Source organism: Camelus dromedarius, chromosome 6 (genome assembly GCF_036321535.1).
Source record: "Camelus dromedarius isolate mCamDro1 chromosome 6, mCamDro1.pat, whole genome shotgun sequence".
Taxonomy (NCBI): Eukaryota; Metazoa; Chordata; class Mammalia; order Artiodactyla; family Camelidae; genus Camelus; species Camelus dromedarius.
This window is the reverse complement of record NC_087441.1, coordinates 16974303-16991544: the sequence shown is the minus strand read 5'-3', so window position 1 is coordinate 16991544 and position 17242 is coordinate 16974303. Positions and strand designations below refer to the sequence as shown.

Genomic DNA, 17242 nt, shown 5'->3' with positions numbered 1-17242 from the left:
ATTCCTTCCTGCAAAAGTCTGCAATATAACAAGGGTAATATTGTCAAGACAATAGGACATAATGTGCCAGAATGAATGCAGGCAATGTGGCAATTTCTGTTTTTAATTCGAAGTTATTTAACTTCAGCCATGGTTTAACCCAAGTGTGCTTCCCAGGCCTCCCAAAAACTTGAGTCCTTTGTTAAGACTTGAGCTGGCTATGTTAGCCCTGAATTTTTCTTTTCTTCTTCTTTTTTTTTTAAATCTCCTTATATGGCATTGACCTAGGTGCTGTCTTAGATATTTCAGAGAGATTAAACATCTAACACCGTAGATTACAAAAGAATATGAGCCATGCTTTGTGGAGTGTCATAGACCCATGTACCAGAAATACTTAAATACTTCTTAAGACTGTAAAATAGAAAGATGGGATTTACATCTCCATTATACAGAGAAGGCAGCACAAAATAATCCTTTTTTCTAAAATTTGACAGGGTTAAAGTTGTACAAAAAGGTTTAGCTTTTACAACAGCTATGAAAAAAATTTAAGCCACAGCAAGGCATAATTCCAGATGTTTCTGATTTTTTTTTCAGTGAATTGCTAATATTCACAAAAGAGAAAAAGAGGATGTGACAATTTCCTCTACTTTTGAATTAGGCCTTAAAAAAAAAAAAAACTTAAAGCACTTTCTCTTTATTTCGTATATTTATAATGCTTTTAATGGCTTTTTTTGGACTTAAAAATTCACTAACTCTTTCTTATAATTATCAGTTATTACACTCATTAATTAATCTCTGAATTCAGAAAGAATTGTCCTAGCTCACGGACACCCCCACCTGTTTTGTGCCTCCCAGACTGAGCTATCGTTCGGACTATAACAAAGTATTCCCTAGAGCAAGGCATGTTCTAGCTGAGGCAGTAATTTGGAACAAGCTAACTGGTGGGCTTCTGATCCCAATTTAAATGACTGCTTTATAAATCTGCATTTTCAAACATTTCTATTTGCACAGAAATCAATGATGCAAAATCATTAGGAAGAAAAGTAGTTATGGGCCAAACTGACTTTAATGTAGTTCATGTTTTACTGTACTTTCAATGTTTCAACATTTATACTGAACATCCAAATGTGACTAAGGTATATATGACTTTAACTTTCACATACACTTTGATTAGTTATGGTGTATTTCATGGCCATCAATCAGTAACTGTTTGTCTCCTTAAATATTATTCTGAATTGTTCCAAAGCCGACTGGCATCAGGAGATCTGAACAGTCGAACATGGGAAACGTCTGCCTGGGAAATTACTTGACTTGGCAGGACACAGGGCAGCCTCTGTTCTCAGTTCTTTGATGAACGCCTCCATTGTCAGGAGTGCTCATGAGGGTTTCCTGCAGGGGAGCTGCTGTTTAGGCTTGAGGACACAAACAGTTGACAAGGCAACCGCTTATCCTCACGGACCCGATATGGACCTGACACACCATGTGCAGTGGGATTTTTCAAACACTATGTAGCAATTGCTGATACCAAAAACAAACAAACAGATAAAAACTTGACATGTTAAGAACTTGCATCAAAGCTTTAACCTATAAAAATAACAGTTGATTCGTTCTGGACGGAAACGGATATACTAAGACTTCTGCAGTCTCATAGAATCTTAAACTTTTAAAACTGAAAAGTGGCTTCTGGTTCTGGTCTCTCATTTTGTAAGTAAAGAAATGAGGCCCCAGATAAATTAAAAGGTGGAAAGAAATACCAAGAGTCTTAGTGCCTATGTTAAGGGAGGTAGAAATATGGGTGGTTGTTTTTTTCCCAATTACTACTGTATCTCTCCAGTGGTGATAGTATTTTCATAAGGGCAAAAAGTGTTATCTTAACTGCATGAAGTACATGCAAGAATCCTTTTAAATCTGCCTTCCACCTTTCAGGCTGATTCTGCTGAGAAACTTAGAGAGTACGGGCTTTCCCACATCTGTAGCCATCCTCTGCTGGTGACAAGAACTAGGTCTTGTCCCCTGATAGCACCGCCGAAACCACCTCCTGTACCTTCCTGGAAACTCCTTCGTCAAAAAAAAGAAACTGTCATAACAGATGAAGCTCAAGGTATGGTTCGTGCTGTCTGAAAGTCTTCCTTGTTAACACTTCTCTCTATGAAGTTCTAATAGTTTCCTTTGTAATGAGAGAGAGATATCAAGGCAAACCACCCAGAATTGCACCTAACGCTGTCATTTAATTTTATATCCAAATTTGGTATCTTTAAATGATTAACTCTGCATATCTCAGAAGCCAAGCAGTTTGGCTTTCACATCTAAACTGGCATTTATGAAGGCCATTTTGGGGGTGATGGCATGGTGATCATAATTGTGATAGAAACATGGTTTGTAGTAAATAACAGAGAAACTTAAATAGCGTACATGTTAAGCCACTGGTGTGAATTTCTAACCTGGAAATCATTCTAGAGGACTCTGTAGGACGAGTCTTTGAATTAACCGATTGCTGTCTGAAAGTCCTCTAGGACCAGAACTTCCACCCTGGGTGGGTTCCTGCATTAGTACCATCATACAGCCAGTGAACGGCACCTGTGCTCAGAATTAAACGATTCACACAGGCTGAGGATGGGGCAGGGGGACAGTTCCCATCTTGTTCTTCTTCTCACCTTTCATTTCTAAATTCCTCACAATCCATGTCTAATTCTTCACTCCTTCAACCTTTTTCTCTACAAGTCTTCATTTTCACTCCTTTTTCCATCAGCGCCATGTCTGAGTGAAACAGAGACCAAGATGGCGAGAGGATGGTGCGAGACCATAAATGAAACATCAGTGTGAAAGCAGAAGCACGGACATGAGGAGAGGAGATTAAAAAAAAGAAAAACTAATAATTAAAAACTGATCCCTAGCAGAATAACTCAATTTATTTTTGTTGATTCACATACATAGCCTTTCCGTAGCTAATTTACACTTCCAGTTTAATGAAGGATGATAAAGAGTTGGGCGCTGTAGATTATAGATGTGCATGTGTGTCTGTGTGTATATATATTTCCCATTCTGAAAAGCTTAAATTATTTTTGTTCAAAACCAGCTTTTTTGTTGTTGTTGTTACCTCTTTGGGGTTCATTTCTTTGCTTTTGCATTTTCTTCTGTTGCCTTTTCCGGTACGTCATTATCTTCTCATGGTATCTCCATCCAGTAACATGTCATCACATTCTAGACATTATTGCATTAGAGTTCACAGACCTGTCACCTGAATGAACAATGAAGTCGAGGCCACAATGAACACAGCTAATGCCAGTTTACTGAAGGCATCGCTGCGAAGCTTATAAATAAATGTGCTTTGAGTGGTTGGTCCCTTGAACCATGGCTTGTACCCTTCTTGGCAATGCTTGCTGTGGCTCCTGCTACCAATTCAAGTGTTGTTGACCCTTCTTTGTAGGGAACAAGAGACCCATATCTGAGTCACAGTGTAATATGTGGGTCTCAGTGGTACTCAGGATCCTACCACTACAAAAGCCACAGAGACTGGAATATTTACCTGTTCCTTGCCTCCTACTTCCAATCATAATTTACATGTTTTTAAGATAAAAATAACTGTTAACCGTGTAATTTTCCTCACATTCGCTTTCTGCCTACATTGATACAACCAGTACAGCTGGTAGCAAAGATATTCTAGCACAACATGTTTTATCCTTGCCAGAAAAGAACAAAGATTAAAGAAATATCTGGTTTAGATGGAAAGGAGAAATGGTCAGTTCATTTTTTTTTTTTTTAGATTATTATTAGATGTGTCTGCCTCTCTGCCTCCTACTTGATTATTTCAGTTATTTCTTTACCTTCCTTGAGTTTCTGCAATAGGCTGTTGGTGCCAACAGAACACCAGCTGCTGCTTTCAGTTACAGGAACTTTCCAGTTTCCCTCTCTCCCTCCTCCCCTTCCCTCCTTCCTTCCTGGCCTCTTTTGTCTTTCCAGCCAAAGATCAGCTTTTCACATGATGCTTGAAAGAAAACCTTTTACTTTTAAATGCTATATTTCAGTTAAATGCAAAGAGCCACACTTAAAACAGGTCTTTGTTCAGAGCATCAGAAATAGCTAAATGAAAGGAAAAATACTGAACATACAGTTTTTCTTTATTTTACTGCTGACCGTTATGCAATTCTATGTAAGTGACAGCTCTGTTGCCAGCTGGGGAAGAAAATCTAGGATTGGTGGGATTCCACAACTGCAATGTCCCACTCGAGGCTCACCATGTAGTTGTCTTTCTTCTCTCCATTGGGTTTAATATTTAAAGGGGAATTCACAGGAGATGGAGAAAGATCAATTTGGAGATTATCTCAAAACAAGCACAAGAAAGTCATGTGTCATAGTCACTGTGTCAGAGTCTCACATTTTTTTTTTTCATCCAGTGGGCATCCTTTCCACTGTTGCAGGAGCTTTTGTTAAAATAATCATGCCTAATGTTTAATTTAATGGAGTGTATGCCTTATCCGTTGAGAATTTACTTCTATATCAGCTTCAGACTCCTTTAAGAATATACACAACTCTTTTCTCGACCTACTGCTTTCTTTTCTACTTACGACCTTTACTTTGTTACATTTTCTGTTTTTCCAATTCTATCACCATACATTAGTCCACATTTTTTTTTCATGTCCTGAGCAATTGTGTTGTAGACGTTAACTAAAATAACACATTTTTTAGTAAAAGACTTTTATAGAAAGTCATTTGTGTACTCAAAATAGCAGCATGTGCCAAGTAATAACTCTAGAAAACATTGCTAACTTCCTCCTTTGAGACTTACTGCTTTACGTTGTAAATCTGGAAAGCAACTGAGAAGTAGACTAAAGAAATCTTACTATTGGCAGGATCTATAAAGCCCTTTCAATAAAAAGAAAAAACTTCATGTATCCTAGTGCATTTCTATCTAACTGTATTGAAATTTGCTGGGTAAATAGTTCATCTAATCAGTACTGCATTAAATGTTAAAATCTACATATAATCTAGGAAGAGTAAAAAAAAAAATGCATTCATCATACTACTTTTTTCTTTTTAGAAACAGTAATAAAGAAGCCTGAACAGTTTCTTGAGATTTCAAGTCCGTTTTTGAATTATAGAATGACTCCGTTTACAATTCCAACAGAGACGTAAGTATATAGCATTCTTTCCCACAAATACATCTTGTTAACAGATGAAGTACTTTATGACTTGTGCAGTTAAAAACATATGCTTTGGCAACAAATGTACTAAATGATTATAGGAAGACAAAATTTTCAAGCTCTATTTCATAGTAATAGTTAAGATAAATTTTGAATTGATCAAAATAGGCCTAAATATGTCTGGCTTTACAGTGTTGGCTTCTGTCTTAGAACAACAAAGTATTCTGTTTTTCTTTAAATTTTAGGACTGGTGAATGTTTTTTGGTTATTACCTGATAATTAAATCACAATATCAGATGATTGTCATAGAAAACTAGGAGATGAAATTTGTCACTGATGGAGGGAAAAAAAAGTGCTAATTAAATACAACAACAAAGACAATGAAGGAAAAAAAAAGGAAGAATCCATATGTACTAACATTTCAATAGGACGATAGGGATGGAAAGAAAGACTATGTTCCTGGATCTGAAGTTTTTAATGCGTTCATAGAGGTGAAAAGGACGTCCACAAGCGGCATTAATGTGAAGAGGGTATGATTATTAACACTGAAAGTGTGGTGATGTTACATAGCAAGTGGTAACCAATACATGGGTACATACATGTATCAAGGATTATCAAATTTATTTGAATTTGTGCAGTTAATTGTACTTCAATTATTCCTCAATAAAGTTGTAAAATATAAAAATTAAAAAATAGTATATAAAATGGTTTTAAAAAATCAAATAGGGACTCTAGAACCAAGGAATGCAATAACTGAAATTAAAAATTCAATAGATGTGTTTAATTACTGATTAGATACAGCAAAAAAAGACAATTAGCAAAATGGAAAATAGGTCAGAAGATAAAATCCAGACTGATGTATGGAGACCAAAAAAAAAAAAAAAAAATGAGAAGTACAGTAAGAGGCTTATAAGACAAGTTGAAAAAGACCAACGTACTTTCAAGTGGGTCTCAGCGGTAGCGGATAGAGAGTTTGCGGAATAATTGTGAAATAAAAGTATAATGGCCAATATTATCCCAAAAGCTGAAAAAAAATCAAGTGAAGGTTCATAAAGTTCTGAAAAATGTCAAGGGATGTAAATATGATGAAAACAGCAGCTAGACAGATACATCATAGTAAAACCAAAGACAAACATGATACAATAATACAGAGATGTAAAGTTAAAGAAATACAGCTACACAAGTCCACATGGGTAAGTGTCACACACAAAAATATTAGACCAAAGAAATCTGGTATAAATAGTATGCAGTTTATTTTCAATTATTTTATTCATATACATTAAAAAAAGAAAAGCAATATATGGTGTTGGAGGCCTTATGTTTTGGGGGTTTCTCTGGGGGGATTAGATTCATTTATGTATTTCTTTATTTACCAGAGGTTCTGGGGATCGAACCCAGGACCTCATGCATGCTAGGCGTGCACTCTACCAGTGAGCTGTACCCTCCCCCTGGAAGTCTTATGATGTTTACCTGTGGTTACCTGTGGTGAGGAGTGCTGGCCTGGCCGTGATTAGGAAGCACATCTGGCAGGGCTTGTGGGGCTCCGGTAACATTAATACCTCTCGATCTGAATAATGGTGATCTGGCCACGTTTACTAGGTGATTTTTCAGCAAGTTTTACACTTACTATCTGTGTACTTTTTTGAATGTTTTTTAAACTTCGTTAAAATTTTTGAGTGGCTTGTACTGTAGGTCACAGATGCAGTGACCATCAGATAGGGTTTATCCTTCCCTAGGATATATTAAAATCCATGATAAGAATATAAGGTGATGAAGACAAGCAGTCAAAATTTAGAAGTCTTTTCATTGTACTGTCCTACTTTGAGAACCTCTACATCCTACACAGTTAATTTACATTTTGTGGGCTCTAGTTAAGTTGAAAATATTAGAAGTATTATTCAAATCTTTTTATCTTTAAGGCACTTGTTAGTCCTATGCATCAATAATTGAACACTGAAAAGTAGATGAGGAGGGACCCGCAGGCAGCACGAGGGGACAAACACAGCAGTTAGCCCTGTCAGTCCGTGAGGGACAGCGTTATAAGCAGAAAAGGCAATTTGCTGCTATGTTGGTTTTAAAAATGTGTTCTGTTACGTTATTTTCCTTAAACTTCCGTTTTAACTTATAAAAAAATCTAATTTCATACACAAATTATTAATTTCTATAAAAGTTTTAAGTAAATTTAGTTAGCTGAATTTAAACATTTTAAATTGCATTTACAACACTACTATTTTATTTTTACCTTAAGCACTTTAAAAGCCAAAAATCATAACAAATGAAATCTTGCCAAATATGTAAATCATCATGAAAAGTTGAAATAATCAAAATGATGTATTTTGAGAACCTTGATCTTTCCTATGCATACTATTAGTTTTAAATTTTTTCTTATCCCTATAACTTAATCATAAAACTAAAATTAAATATAAGGCTTTATATATTTTATATCTTAATTTGTTGAATTATGTAATATGCTGCACTTTTTCAGGTGTTACAAATACAAAATACCACATGTGGACAAAATTTTCATAAACTCAGCATAAACATACTAATGGTTTATAGTTTTTCTAGTTAGTTATGTACTTAGTGTTACTCATTAAGATGATTTTACCATTCCAAATAATTTTTGATTATCTCTCAGCTGATTGAGATCACATCCTACTCATGAATTTTGTGGATTGTAAAAAGCAGAGCTGCAGACCCCCAGGACAAATTTTCTCACACTTCAATATGTCACACCCAGACTTCTAGGACCTCTGTGCCAACAGGGACCACAAGTGGGTTGGTGTCATAACTTGAACTTCCCTTGTTACTCCCTTACTTGATTTTCTTATGCCCTCTTTCAGTTTTTTTACCCAATTGAGGTGGATGAAATGCTATAACCCAAGTCCAAGTGGTGACACTTGATTGGATTCAACTAATCTATTCACTGACTGAACCTGTTGTGAATTCCCTGGCATATCCATTCTATGGCAGAGCCAAAAGCCAAAATCTGTGAATGGCATTTCATCCCCCCTAACTGCTGTAGAGTCAGGAGTCTCAGGTCAACATAAGAGCAAGCCCGTTCTTTGTCGAGCCCTGGAGAGTGACTGCTATCACAGCTGCCTTTCCTAGGGACACTGTCACTGTAGCAACAACGTGCCAGTTTTGCCCATTCCTGTCTCCCAGCCTTGTTTGAGAGAATCAGCCTCACAAATATGTGTGTGCTGCCCTCTAGTGGCAGTTCCAGGTAAACCAGCGCCATTTAGCCTGAGGTGAACTAAGTTTTACGGAACACTAGCAAGAGAAAATTCGAAAGTTTAGGAAGTTCTGTCTACATGAAATTCAATTTTATCTTTGAAACACACTTACCTAAAATATATGTACTATAACAAATGTCTTTTTATTTATCCATAAACTTCTAGCTGTGGCAATGTTGATTTGGGGTCATATTGGCAATAACTTGAAAGAAAATACTGTGCTCTTGGGGTAACTAGTATAAATTTCACAGTTGTAAACTCAAGTGCTCAACACTCGCAATTAAATTTCTGACTCTGAGCCCCATTTCGCTGATACATTACTCTGATACTTAATTAAATCAATTCTGAACATCAGATTCCTTTGTGTTCTGATCATCAGCATTCAAAGATGACTACCATAGCTTTAAAATAAATGGTGTTCCGGAAAAATTTTAGCCAGTGCATTGACTGATGGAGAATATTTCTTCAGTAGTATATAAAACAATTAAATGTTTTTTAACACGAGACAAAAAAAAAAAGTACTGGTTGTAAAAGAATGAGGATGATAAAATGAACAAAATCAGAACTCTCTGTTGTTGACAAAACGTTAATATACAATGGACTACTATTCGGCCATTAAAAAAAGAAGGAAATCTTGCCATTTGTGACATTATAGATGGATCTTGAGGACATTATGCCAAGTGAAATAAGTCAGACAGCGAAAGACAAATACCATATGATCTCACTTATACGTGGACTCCAAACAAACAAACTCATCGATACAGAGAACAGGAGAACATATTGGTGGTTCCTGGAGGCAGGGGTGGGAGTGGCTGAAAAGGGTGAAGGAAGTCAAAAGATACAAACTTCCAGTTATAAAATAAGTAAGTCCTGGGGATGTTATGTACAGCATGGTAACTCTAATTAATACTACTGTATTGTATATTAAAAGTTCTCATCGCAAGGAAAACCAGATGTGACGACCTGTGGTGATGCGTATTAACCAGACTTGCTTTACCATTTTGCTCTGTATACAAATATTGAACAGTCATGCCGTGTAGCTGAAACTAATATAATGTCATGTCAATGATATCCCAATAAAAAACTGTAGTTATTTATTAGTAGTTTAAAACAAAAATTAAGATAACAGAAGTTTTTTTCTTCCTCCATTAGTCATTTTGTGCGATCCTTTATTAAGAAAGGGGTGCTTCCAGGATCTGGTTTATCTCCCCTTACTGAAAATGATGAATCTTCAGTCTATAACCAGGTAGACTTAAATCAATCGACGGGAACTGCATCTCAGGTAACTGTGTTACTCTTATTATTAGCCCAATTTTTAATTAGGAAATTTTTTTTTTCTATTTTGAAATATACATAAATGCATTTGAGCAGAATAAAGAATACTCCGAGAATAAGCTTCTTTTGTACCCATCTTCTAGATTAGAAAATGGGATATTCATCTTTTGCAGGAGTCTCTCGTCTGTCTCTTCAGAGTTGTGTCTCCCATCTGCCATTCGGAGTTGGGTGTTAGTCAACTCCACGGTCTTCTCATTTTGCCAATTATGGATATGTTTATGAACAATACACAGCTTAGCTTAATTGTTACGTCATTTTATTTAAGTGGACTCATATTAATTCTGGGACTTTTTAACATTGTTTGTGATATTTGTCTCTTTTGCTGCGTGTCACAGTTCATTCATTTCACTGGCCAAAGGTATTTAATGCCTAACTAGTCTGCCATTTGAAAACAATCTTTCACAGTGTTAATGGCTACCTTGATTGCTTTTTGTTTCTTACTGTTGTGAGCAGAGATACCATGATTGCTCTTTTTTTTTAAAACATTTTTTAATTGAGTTATAGTCATTTTACAATGTTGTGTCAAATTCCAGTGTAGAGCACAATTTTTCAGTCATACATGAACATACATATGTTCATTGTCATGCTCTTTTTCGCTGTGAGCTACCACAAGATCTTGTATATATTTCCTTGTGCTATACCGTATAATCTTGTTGATCATATTCTATATATGCCTGTCAGTATCTACAAATTTTGAAATCCCATTCTGTCCCTTCCCATCCCCCGCCCCCTTGGCAACCACAAGTTTGTATTCTATGTCTATAAGTCTGTTTCTGTTTTGTATTTATTTTGTATCTTTTTTATTTTAGATTCCACATATGAGCAATCTCATATGGTATCTTTCTTTCTCCTTCTGGCTTACTTCACTTAGAAAGACATTCTCCAGGAACATCCATGTTGCTGGAAATGGCATTATGTTGTCGGTTTTTATGGCTGAGTAGTATTCCATTGTATAAATATACCACCTCTTCTTTATCCAGTCATCTGGTGATGGACATTTAGGCTATTTCCATGTCTTGGCTATTGTAAATAGTGCTGCTATGAACATTGGGATGCAGGTGTCTTTTTGAAGTAGGATTCCTTCTGGATATATGCCCAGGAGTGGGATTCCTGGGTTATATGGTAAGTCTATTCCTAGTCTTTTGAGGAATCTCCATACTGTTTTCCACAGTGGCTGCACCAAACTGCATTCCCACCAGCAGTGTAGGAGAGTTCCCTTTTCTCCACAGCCTCTCCAGCATTTGTCATTTGTGGATTTTTGAATGATGGCCATTCTGACTGGTGTGAGGTGATACCTCATTGTAGTTTTGATTTGCATTTCTCTGATAATTAGTGATATTGAGCATTTTTTCATGTGCCTATTGATCATTTGTATTTCTTCCTTGCAGAATTGCTTGTTTAGATCTTCTGCCCATTTTTGGATTGGGTTCTTTGTTTCTTTCTTATTAAGTCATATGAGCTGCTTATATATTCTGGAGATCAAGCCTTTGTTGGTTTCATTTGCAAAAATTTTCTCCCATTCCGTAGGTTGTCGTTTTGTTTTACTTATGGTTTTCTTTGCTGTGCAGAAGCTTGTAAGTTTAACTAGGTCCCATTTGTTTATTCTTGCTTTTATTTCTATTGCTTTTGTAGACTGCCCTAGGAGAACATTTTTGAGATGTATGTCAGATAATGTTTTCCCTATATTTTCTTCTAGGAGGTTTATTGTATCTTGTCTTATGTTTAAGTCTTTGATCCATTTTGAGTTGATTTTTGTGTATGGTGTAAGGAAGTGTTCTAACTTCACTGATTTACATGCTGCTGTCCAGTTTTCCCAACACCATTTGTTGAAGAGACTGTCTTTATTCCATTGTATAGTCTTGCCTCCTTTGTTGAAGATTAGTTGACCAAAAGTTTGTGGGTTCATTTCTGGGCTCTCTATTCTGTTCCATTGGTCCATATGTCTGTTTTTGTACCAATACCATGCTGTTTTGATTACTGTGTTTTGGGGGGAGGTAACTAGATTTCTTTATGGATTTTTAAATTAATTTTTTATTTTATTTTATTTTTTAGTGGAGGTACTGGTGATTGAACCCAGGACCTTGTGCATGCTAAGCATGCACTCTACCGCTGAGCTATACCCTCCCCCATGATTGCTCTTGAATGTGCCTGTTTACACGTGCAAGAGTTTCCGTAGTTCTGCGGTTTGTAAACTTTTACGTGTTATGTCTCCCTTTGTCAATTTCCTGAATCACATAGAGCATTTCTTTCTGTGTATTAGTTGAGTATTGGTGATAGAGATCAGTGGAAAACAGAACAGCTGTCTGGATTAGCACTGTGTGAATTTGGTGGTCGAAGGACTGCCAAGTATAGTTGGCAGGTAGTTGGCCAGCTCAGATCACAGGACTATCTGTAGACAGGAAGACATGCCCACATGGAATCTGACAATGGGCCTGATAACTGCTGTAATTTCAAAGTAATGATCAGCATACATGACATTCTCAGAGTTTGCAACAACTCTAATATAACGTAAAATATTTTGATTTCTTTTGTGGATACAGTCGTAGTTATTAGCAATAACATTGTGGCCACTCACTTACATTGATACATTGATAATCGAAGAAAACTGCATGCTGAACTTCAGCTAAATGTGAAAAAAATCTTTAACCCATCCAGGTTCATGGATTCCTGAAATTTAACCATGGGCCTCAGTGGACACTAGACTAGGAAATTCGCTCTAGGATACGAATCTGGGAGTATCATTGATGGGGCACAGGGCATTCCACCTGTTTACCTTACTGTAAAATGTACTGGATGAGAAGTTTCTCTGCACCACATTTTGGCCAACACATACATTGTCTGACATTTTAACTTCTGCCATTGTGGTGGGTGTAAAAGGGGATTTAATAGATAATATAGTCACACGTTCAAAAATAAAATTATGAGGCATACATTAAAATGTCTTCTTTCCATGTAAGTACCTGTCCCACTTCCACTGCTCTGCCCTCTGTAGGACACTTTTGTGGTGTCTTTATATAAATGAAGAAAAACGCTATATTCCATCATTTACTCTCCTTCTATTCAAAACCTAACTTTTAAAAAAATTTTTCCTTAATGCATACTGGAGCTAACTTCACTATGCCTAAAGCTTGTCGTTATTCTTAAAGTCACATAATATTTCACTATGTGAATGAACCATAGTTTATTTCTACCAGCCTCCATAGATGGTATAAGATAGCCAAAGGCACAGCATCACATAGAGGTAAACAACTTTTTTTAGTATTAGTTGAAAATTGAAGACTAACAAATGAGAAATCCTGCAAGGAGAATGAATAGACTTTAACATTTTTAAAGCTTTTTTTTTTTTAATTTCAGACTATTGTATGCCATAATTTTAAAGAGTCAAATTACCAAAAAGATCATCATAAAAATAGCCAGCCTGCCTTACCCCTCATCCCTGAGCCTCCCTCCCCAGAGTCAATCACTTTTTTTTATTCACATGTTTCTTCTGCTATGTGTCTCCATATTTCTAAGCTGTAGGCTTTATGAAGGCAGAGATATTGATTGTAACATATACCGTGTCTCCCTCAGCACCTGCAAAGATGCCTGGCATCTGGCAGACACTGTTACATCCTAGCTGAATGACTAAATTCTGTTCTTTCTTGAGCTATCAATTTAGACATCATCTCCCTGACTTCCTTACTCTTCTTGACTAAGACAAGGATTTAGTGCTCCCGAAATCCTGTATTCACTCACCATCCCATACCTCCACTTTCCTCTGTCTTCCAGATTTTTTCATTTCACCAGTTTTTGTCAAATCAGTATTTTAGCTGTGTAAGGATTATTACTGCTAAGGCAAACTTCTTTTTGATATATGAATTTTTGTACAAGCTAATTACTGCTTTTTTTGTTGTTGTTTACTTTTCTATGACACTTTAAGAGGCCTTCCCAAACATTGAAAAAGAAATAGAAAAAAAAGGAAAAAGAAAATCTCTCTAGACACCAATTACCACACAAACATGTCAGATAATTCTATCAATGCCAACTGTTTTCCTGGAGACATCACTCCCAGAAATCTTTTGCTCTGTTGCTCTTGTTCAAACTGATGGAAACTTGTACCTGGCGTTATGGGACTTCCTTTTATCTCTCTCCTCTGATGATTTCCTAATTTTTGGAAACTAAGTTCTCCTCCTCCTTTATCCTCTAATTTGGGTGGTACACATCTCCAGTATTTCCTGAGAAAAGATGAATGAGAAGTGAACATTATGAGGCTTTGTATGCCTGCAGAGGTCTGTATTCCAACCTCTCACCTGATTGATTCTTTGGTGGATTACGGAATTCCAGTTTGGATGTTGTTTCTTTCAGAATTTTGAAGCTCTTCCTTAATCCTTTGTCTCTTACCTTCAAGCATTGCTCTTAAGAACACAGATGATATTCTGATTCTTGGTATGTGTGTGGCTCTTTTTTCCCTCCAGGAAAGTTTTAAGACCCTCTTTTCATTCTTGGCATCATGAAAATTTACAGTGACTGGCCATGTAAGTGGGTATATTTACATTAACTGTGCTAAGTACTCCATAAGCCCATTCAACCTGGAAACTCATGTTTTTCAGTCTGGAGAATCTTCTTATACTGTTTCCTCAAGCAATTCCTCTTCTTAGAACAATGATACTGAATACATTCACATTGTTGTGCATGTATTCATTCATTCCAGAACTAACTTCATTTTACAAAACTAAAACTTTATACCCATTAAACCATTCTCCATCCTCCCTCCCCTCAGCCCCTTAAAACTACCCTTCTATATCTTATCTCTAGGATTCTGATTACTCTAGGTACTCATATAAGTGGAATCATACAGTGTTGTATTTTTGTGGCTGGCTTATTTCACTTAGTATCATATCCTCACAGTTCAGCCATGTTGTATCATGTATCAGAATTTCTTTCCTTTAAGGCTGAGTAATATTCCATTGTGCATGTATTTTGTTTATCCATACATTCATCAATGGACTTTTGGTGAATGAGGCTGCTGTGAACATGGGTGTATAAATGTTTCAGATGCTGCCTTCAAATTTGAGGGTATATACATAAATGTGGAATTGTTGGACCATATGTTAATTTTACTTTTAGTTTCTTCCAGAACCATCATACTGTTTTTCATAGCAATTTCAACATTATATATTCCCAGATAGCACAAAAGTTCCAATTTCTCTACATCCTCACTGACACTTGTCATTTCCTGTTTTTTTTAAAAGCAGCTATCCCAGTGGGTATGAGGGTAGCACCCCATTTGTTCTGCATTTCCCTGTGTGATGCTGAGGATATTTCCATGTGCTTTTTGTTCATTTGTATATTTTCTTTGGATAAATATCTGTTCAGATCCTTTGCCCATTTTTTAATTGGGTTGTTTGTTTTTGTTGTTCTTTGTAGAAGATCTTTATATATTCTTGATGTTAACCCTTTATCAGATATGATTTGCAAATAATTTCTCCCTTTCTGTAGGTTGCATTTTCACACTATTGATTGAATGACAGAAGATTTTTTTCTATGTAGCCCAATTTATTTATTTTTGCTTTGGCTGTCTGTGTTTTTGTTGTCATATCTAAGAAATCAATGTCAAATCCAGTGTTACGAATCTTTTCACCTATGCTTTCTTCTAAAAATTGTCAGTCTCTTAGCCTTTTGTATCAGTTTTACTGCCCAAACTTTCTATTGAATTTATTTCACTTTCCTATTTTTAGTTTCTAAGAGCTCTCTCTGATTCTTGACTGTATTTTTGCAGAAGTTTATTATTTGATAAATGAATATCCTCTTATCTTTCAGATATTACTAACAAAAATTTTCTTCCTATATTATTGTTTATTTCCTATGAATCTTCCCACCCATACCCATTAGTTTCTTTTATGTGAGATGCTTTCCTCAATTATCTGGCAATGCATTATTGTGCATAAGTCTTTAAGGAATTTATGACATTAAAGAACTGCTGATCAGAAGACGCTTTATGGAATGATAGAGTCTGTCAACTAGTGGCTTTAATTTGAGGTAATTGGGGATAAATGAGCTTCATTTGGGGGTGGGACTAGCTCCAAATATCAGATTTCCTGAGGATTTTCCCCCTGCTCCGTTCAGTTTCTCAAGTTAAGGGTCCTCTAATCTCCCTACTGGAGTGGAATGTGGTCATAAGGATTGTTATAGCCTTATCCACCAGTTATTAAAGCCAAGCAGCACAGAGTTCCTAAGTCACAAAGTTCAGTATTTTGATGGTCATTTAATTCCTCTCCTCTCTTGCTTCCCACAGTATCTGTGAACCCAGATCTGGAGATTTCTCATTTAATTTCTCCACTTGAAACAACTCCCAGTGTCCTGTTTAGGCAGAAGAAGGATAGATGCTAAACCAGAAAGGATTCAGGAGAAGAATCGACATTCAACCCACTCGTGTATTTTCAGCCTGTGTCTCATTCTCTCTTTCTGCAGTGCCTGCTAATTGTTTCTGGGGTCCTAAGGCATGGATGGGCTCGCTTCTCACTAGCACTTAGTATTCAGTTACTCTACTCTGTTATCTCCTTCACCAGCTTTACACCATCCAAAATATTGTTGACATCCCCCATCATCAGTCTGTACACATTTATACCATTTTATCTCTTATACTTATTTTAATTGTTCCAGAGATAAAAGAGTTGTACATGTGAATTTAACTTATTTTCCCTGTTAAAAATTTGAGACACCATCTTTATAATTTGAAATAATCCTTTCTAGTTTCTTTATACTAATTGCCAATTCTAATCTCATTTTACTCAATCTGCATTCTGGACAGATGCCTCATACCAAGTAATATACCTAGTTGGGGATACTATTGTTTTATTTTACTTTTATTATAAGATTCAAACATTTAATAAGCTTACATGTTCTGTATTTTAATGTTAACGAACTTAAACTCTCAGCCAATTGTTTAAGTAAATTCACATCCTTTGAATTTCAAGGTTAAAAACAAATTCTGTTTTGCTGTTATGTTTTAGTAAGTATTTGAAGAAATCTATTTCTTCAATATTTAAAAGATAGTATTAACTCTTTTAAAAACTGTGGTGCTTTAGAGAGCTATGATGTCTCGTTGAATTTATAAATGGTTTCTTAATGTGGTCCTTTCAATTCACAGGGTCATGTTGCTTCACAAGCTGTACTTGGAAAAGGTAAATTAATAACCTTCTCATGACTTTTTTTTTTAGCAGACATCAAAGCACAAAGGGGTCTCTTGCTCCTTGACAGCTTTTAGCTCTCCCTTCTTTTGGCTCTCAGCAGACTCCCTCCAGTGCCTCCTCTGATGTGCTGAGTCTAATCTTCTCTGCGCTAGAAAAATCAGATAATCTCACTTGTTAAATTCAAGCTTAAAATCAAAATAGAAAACAATCTGATTAAAGTCCCATGAGTAACATTCATGTGTTTTTAATGCATGCATGTTATGATCAAAGCACTAAAACCATTTCGAATTCCTCAGTTCCTAAATGAAACTTGACCAAGGCTCAAATCCAAAAAAGTGTTATGTGGCATATGAATAAATGACATTTTGGTTCAAGAAAA

The 17242-nt window shown here is 36.0% G+C and overlaps 1 protein-coding gene across 1 annotated transcript in view; it reads left to right on the top strand.

The window, feature by feature from the left end:
- The window catches only part of ADGB (androglobin), a 146875-nt gene that overhangs the window by 58044 nt on the left and 71589 nt on the right, over positions 1–17242 (top strand). Inside the window, exons 11-14 of the mRNA XM_064486604.1 lie at positions 1906–2080; positions 5018–5108; positions 9509–9638; positions 16821–16854. Coding sequence (XP_064342674.1) covers positions 1906–2080; positions 5018–5108; positions 9509–9638; positions 16821–16854 — 430 coding nt within the window. The remainder of the gene's footprint in view (positions 1–1905; positions 2081–5017; positions 5109–9508; positions 9639–16820; positions 16855–17242) is intronic.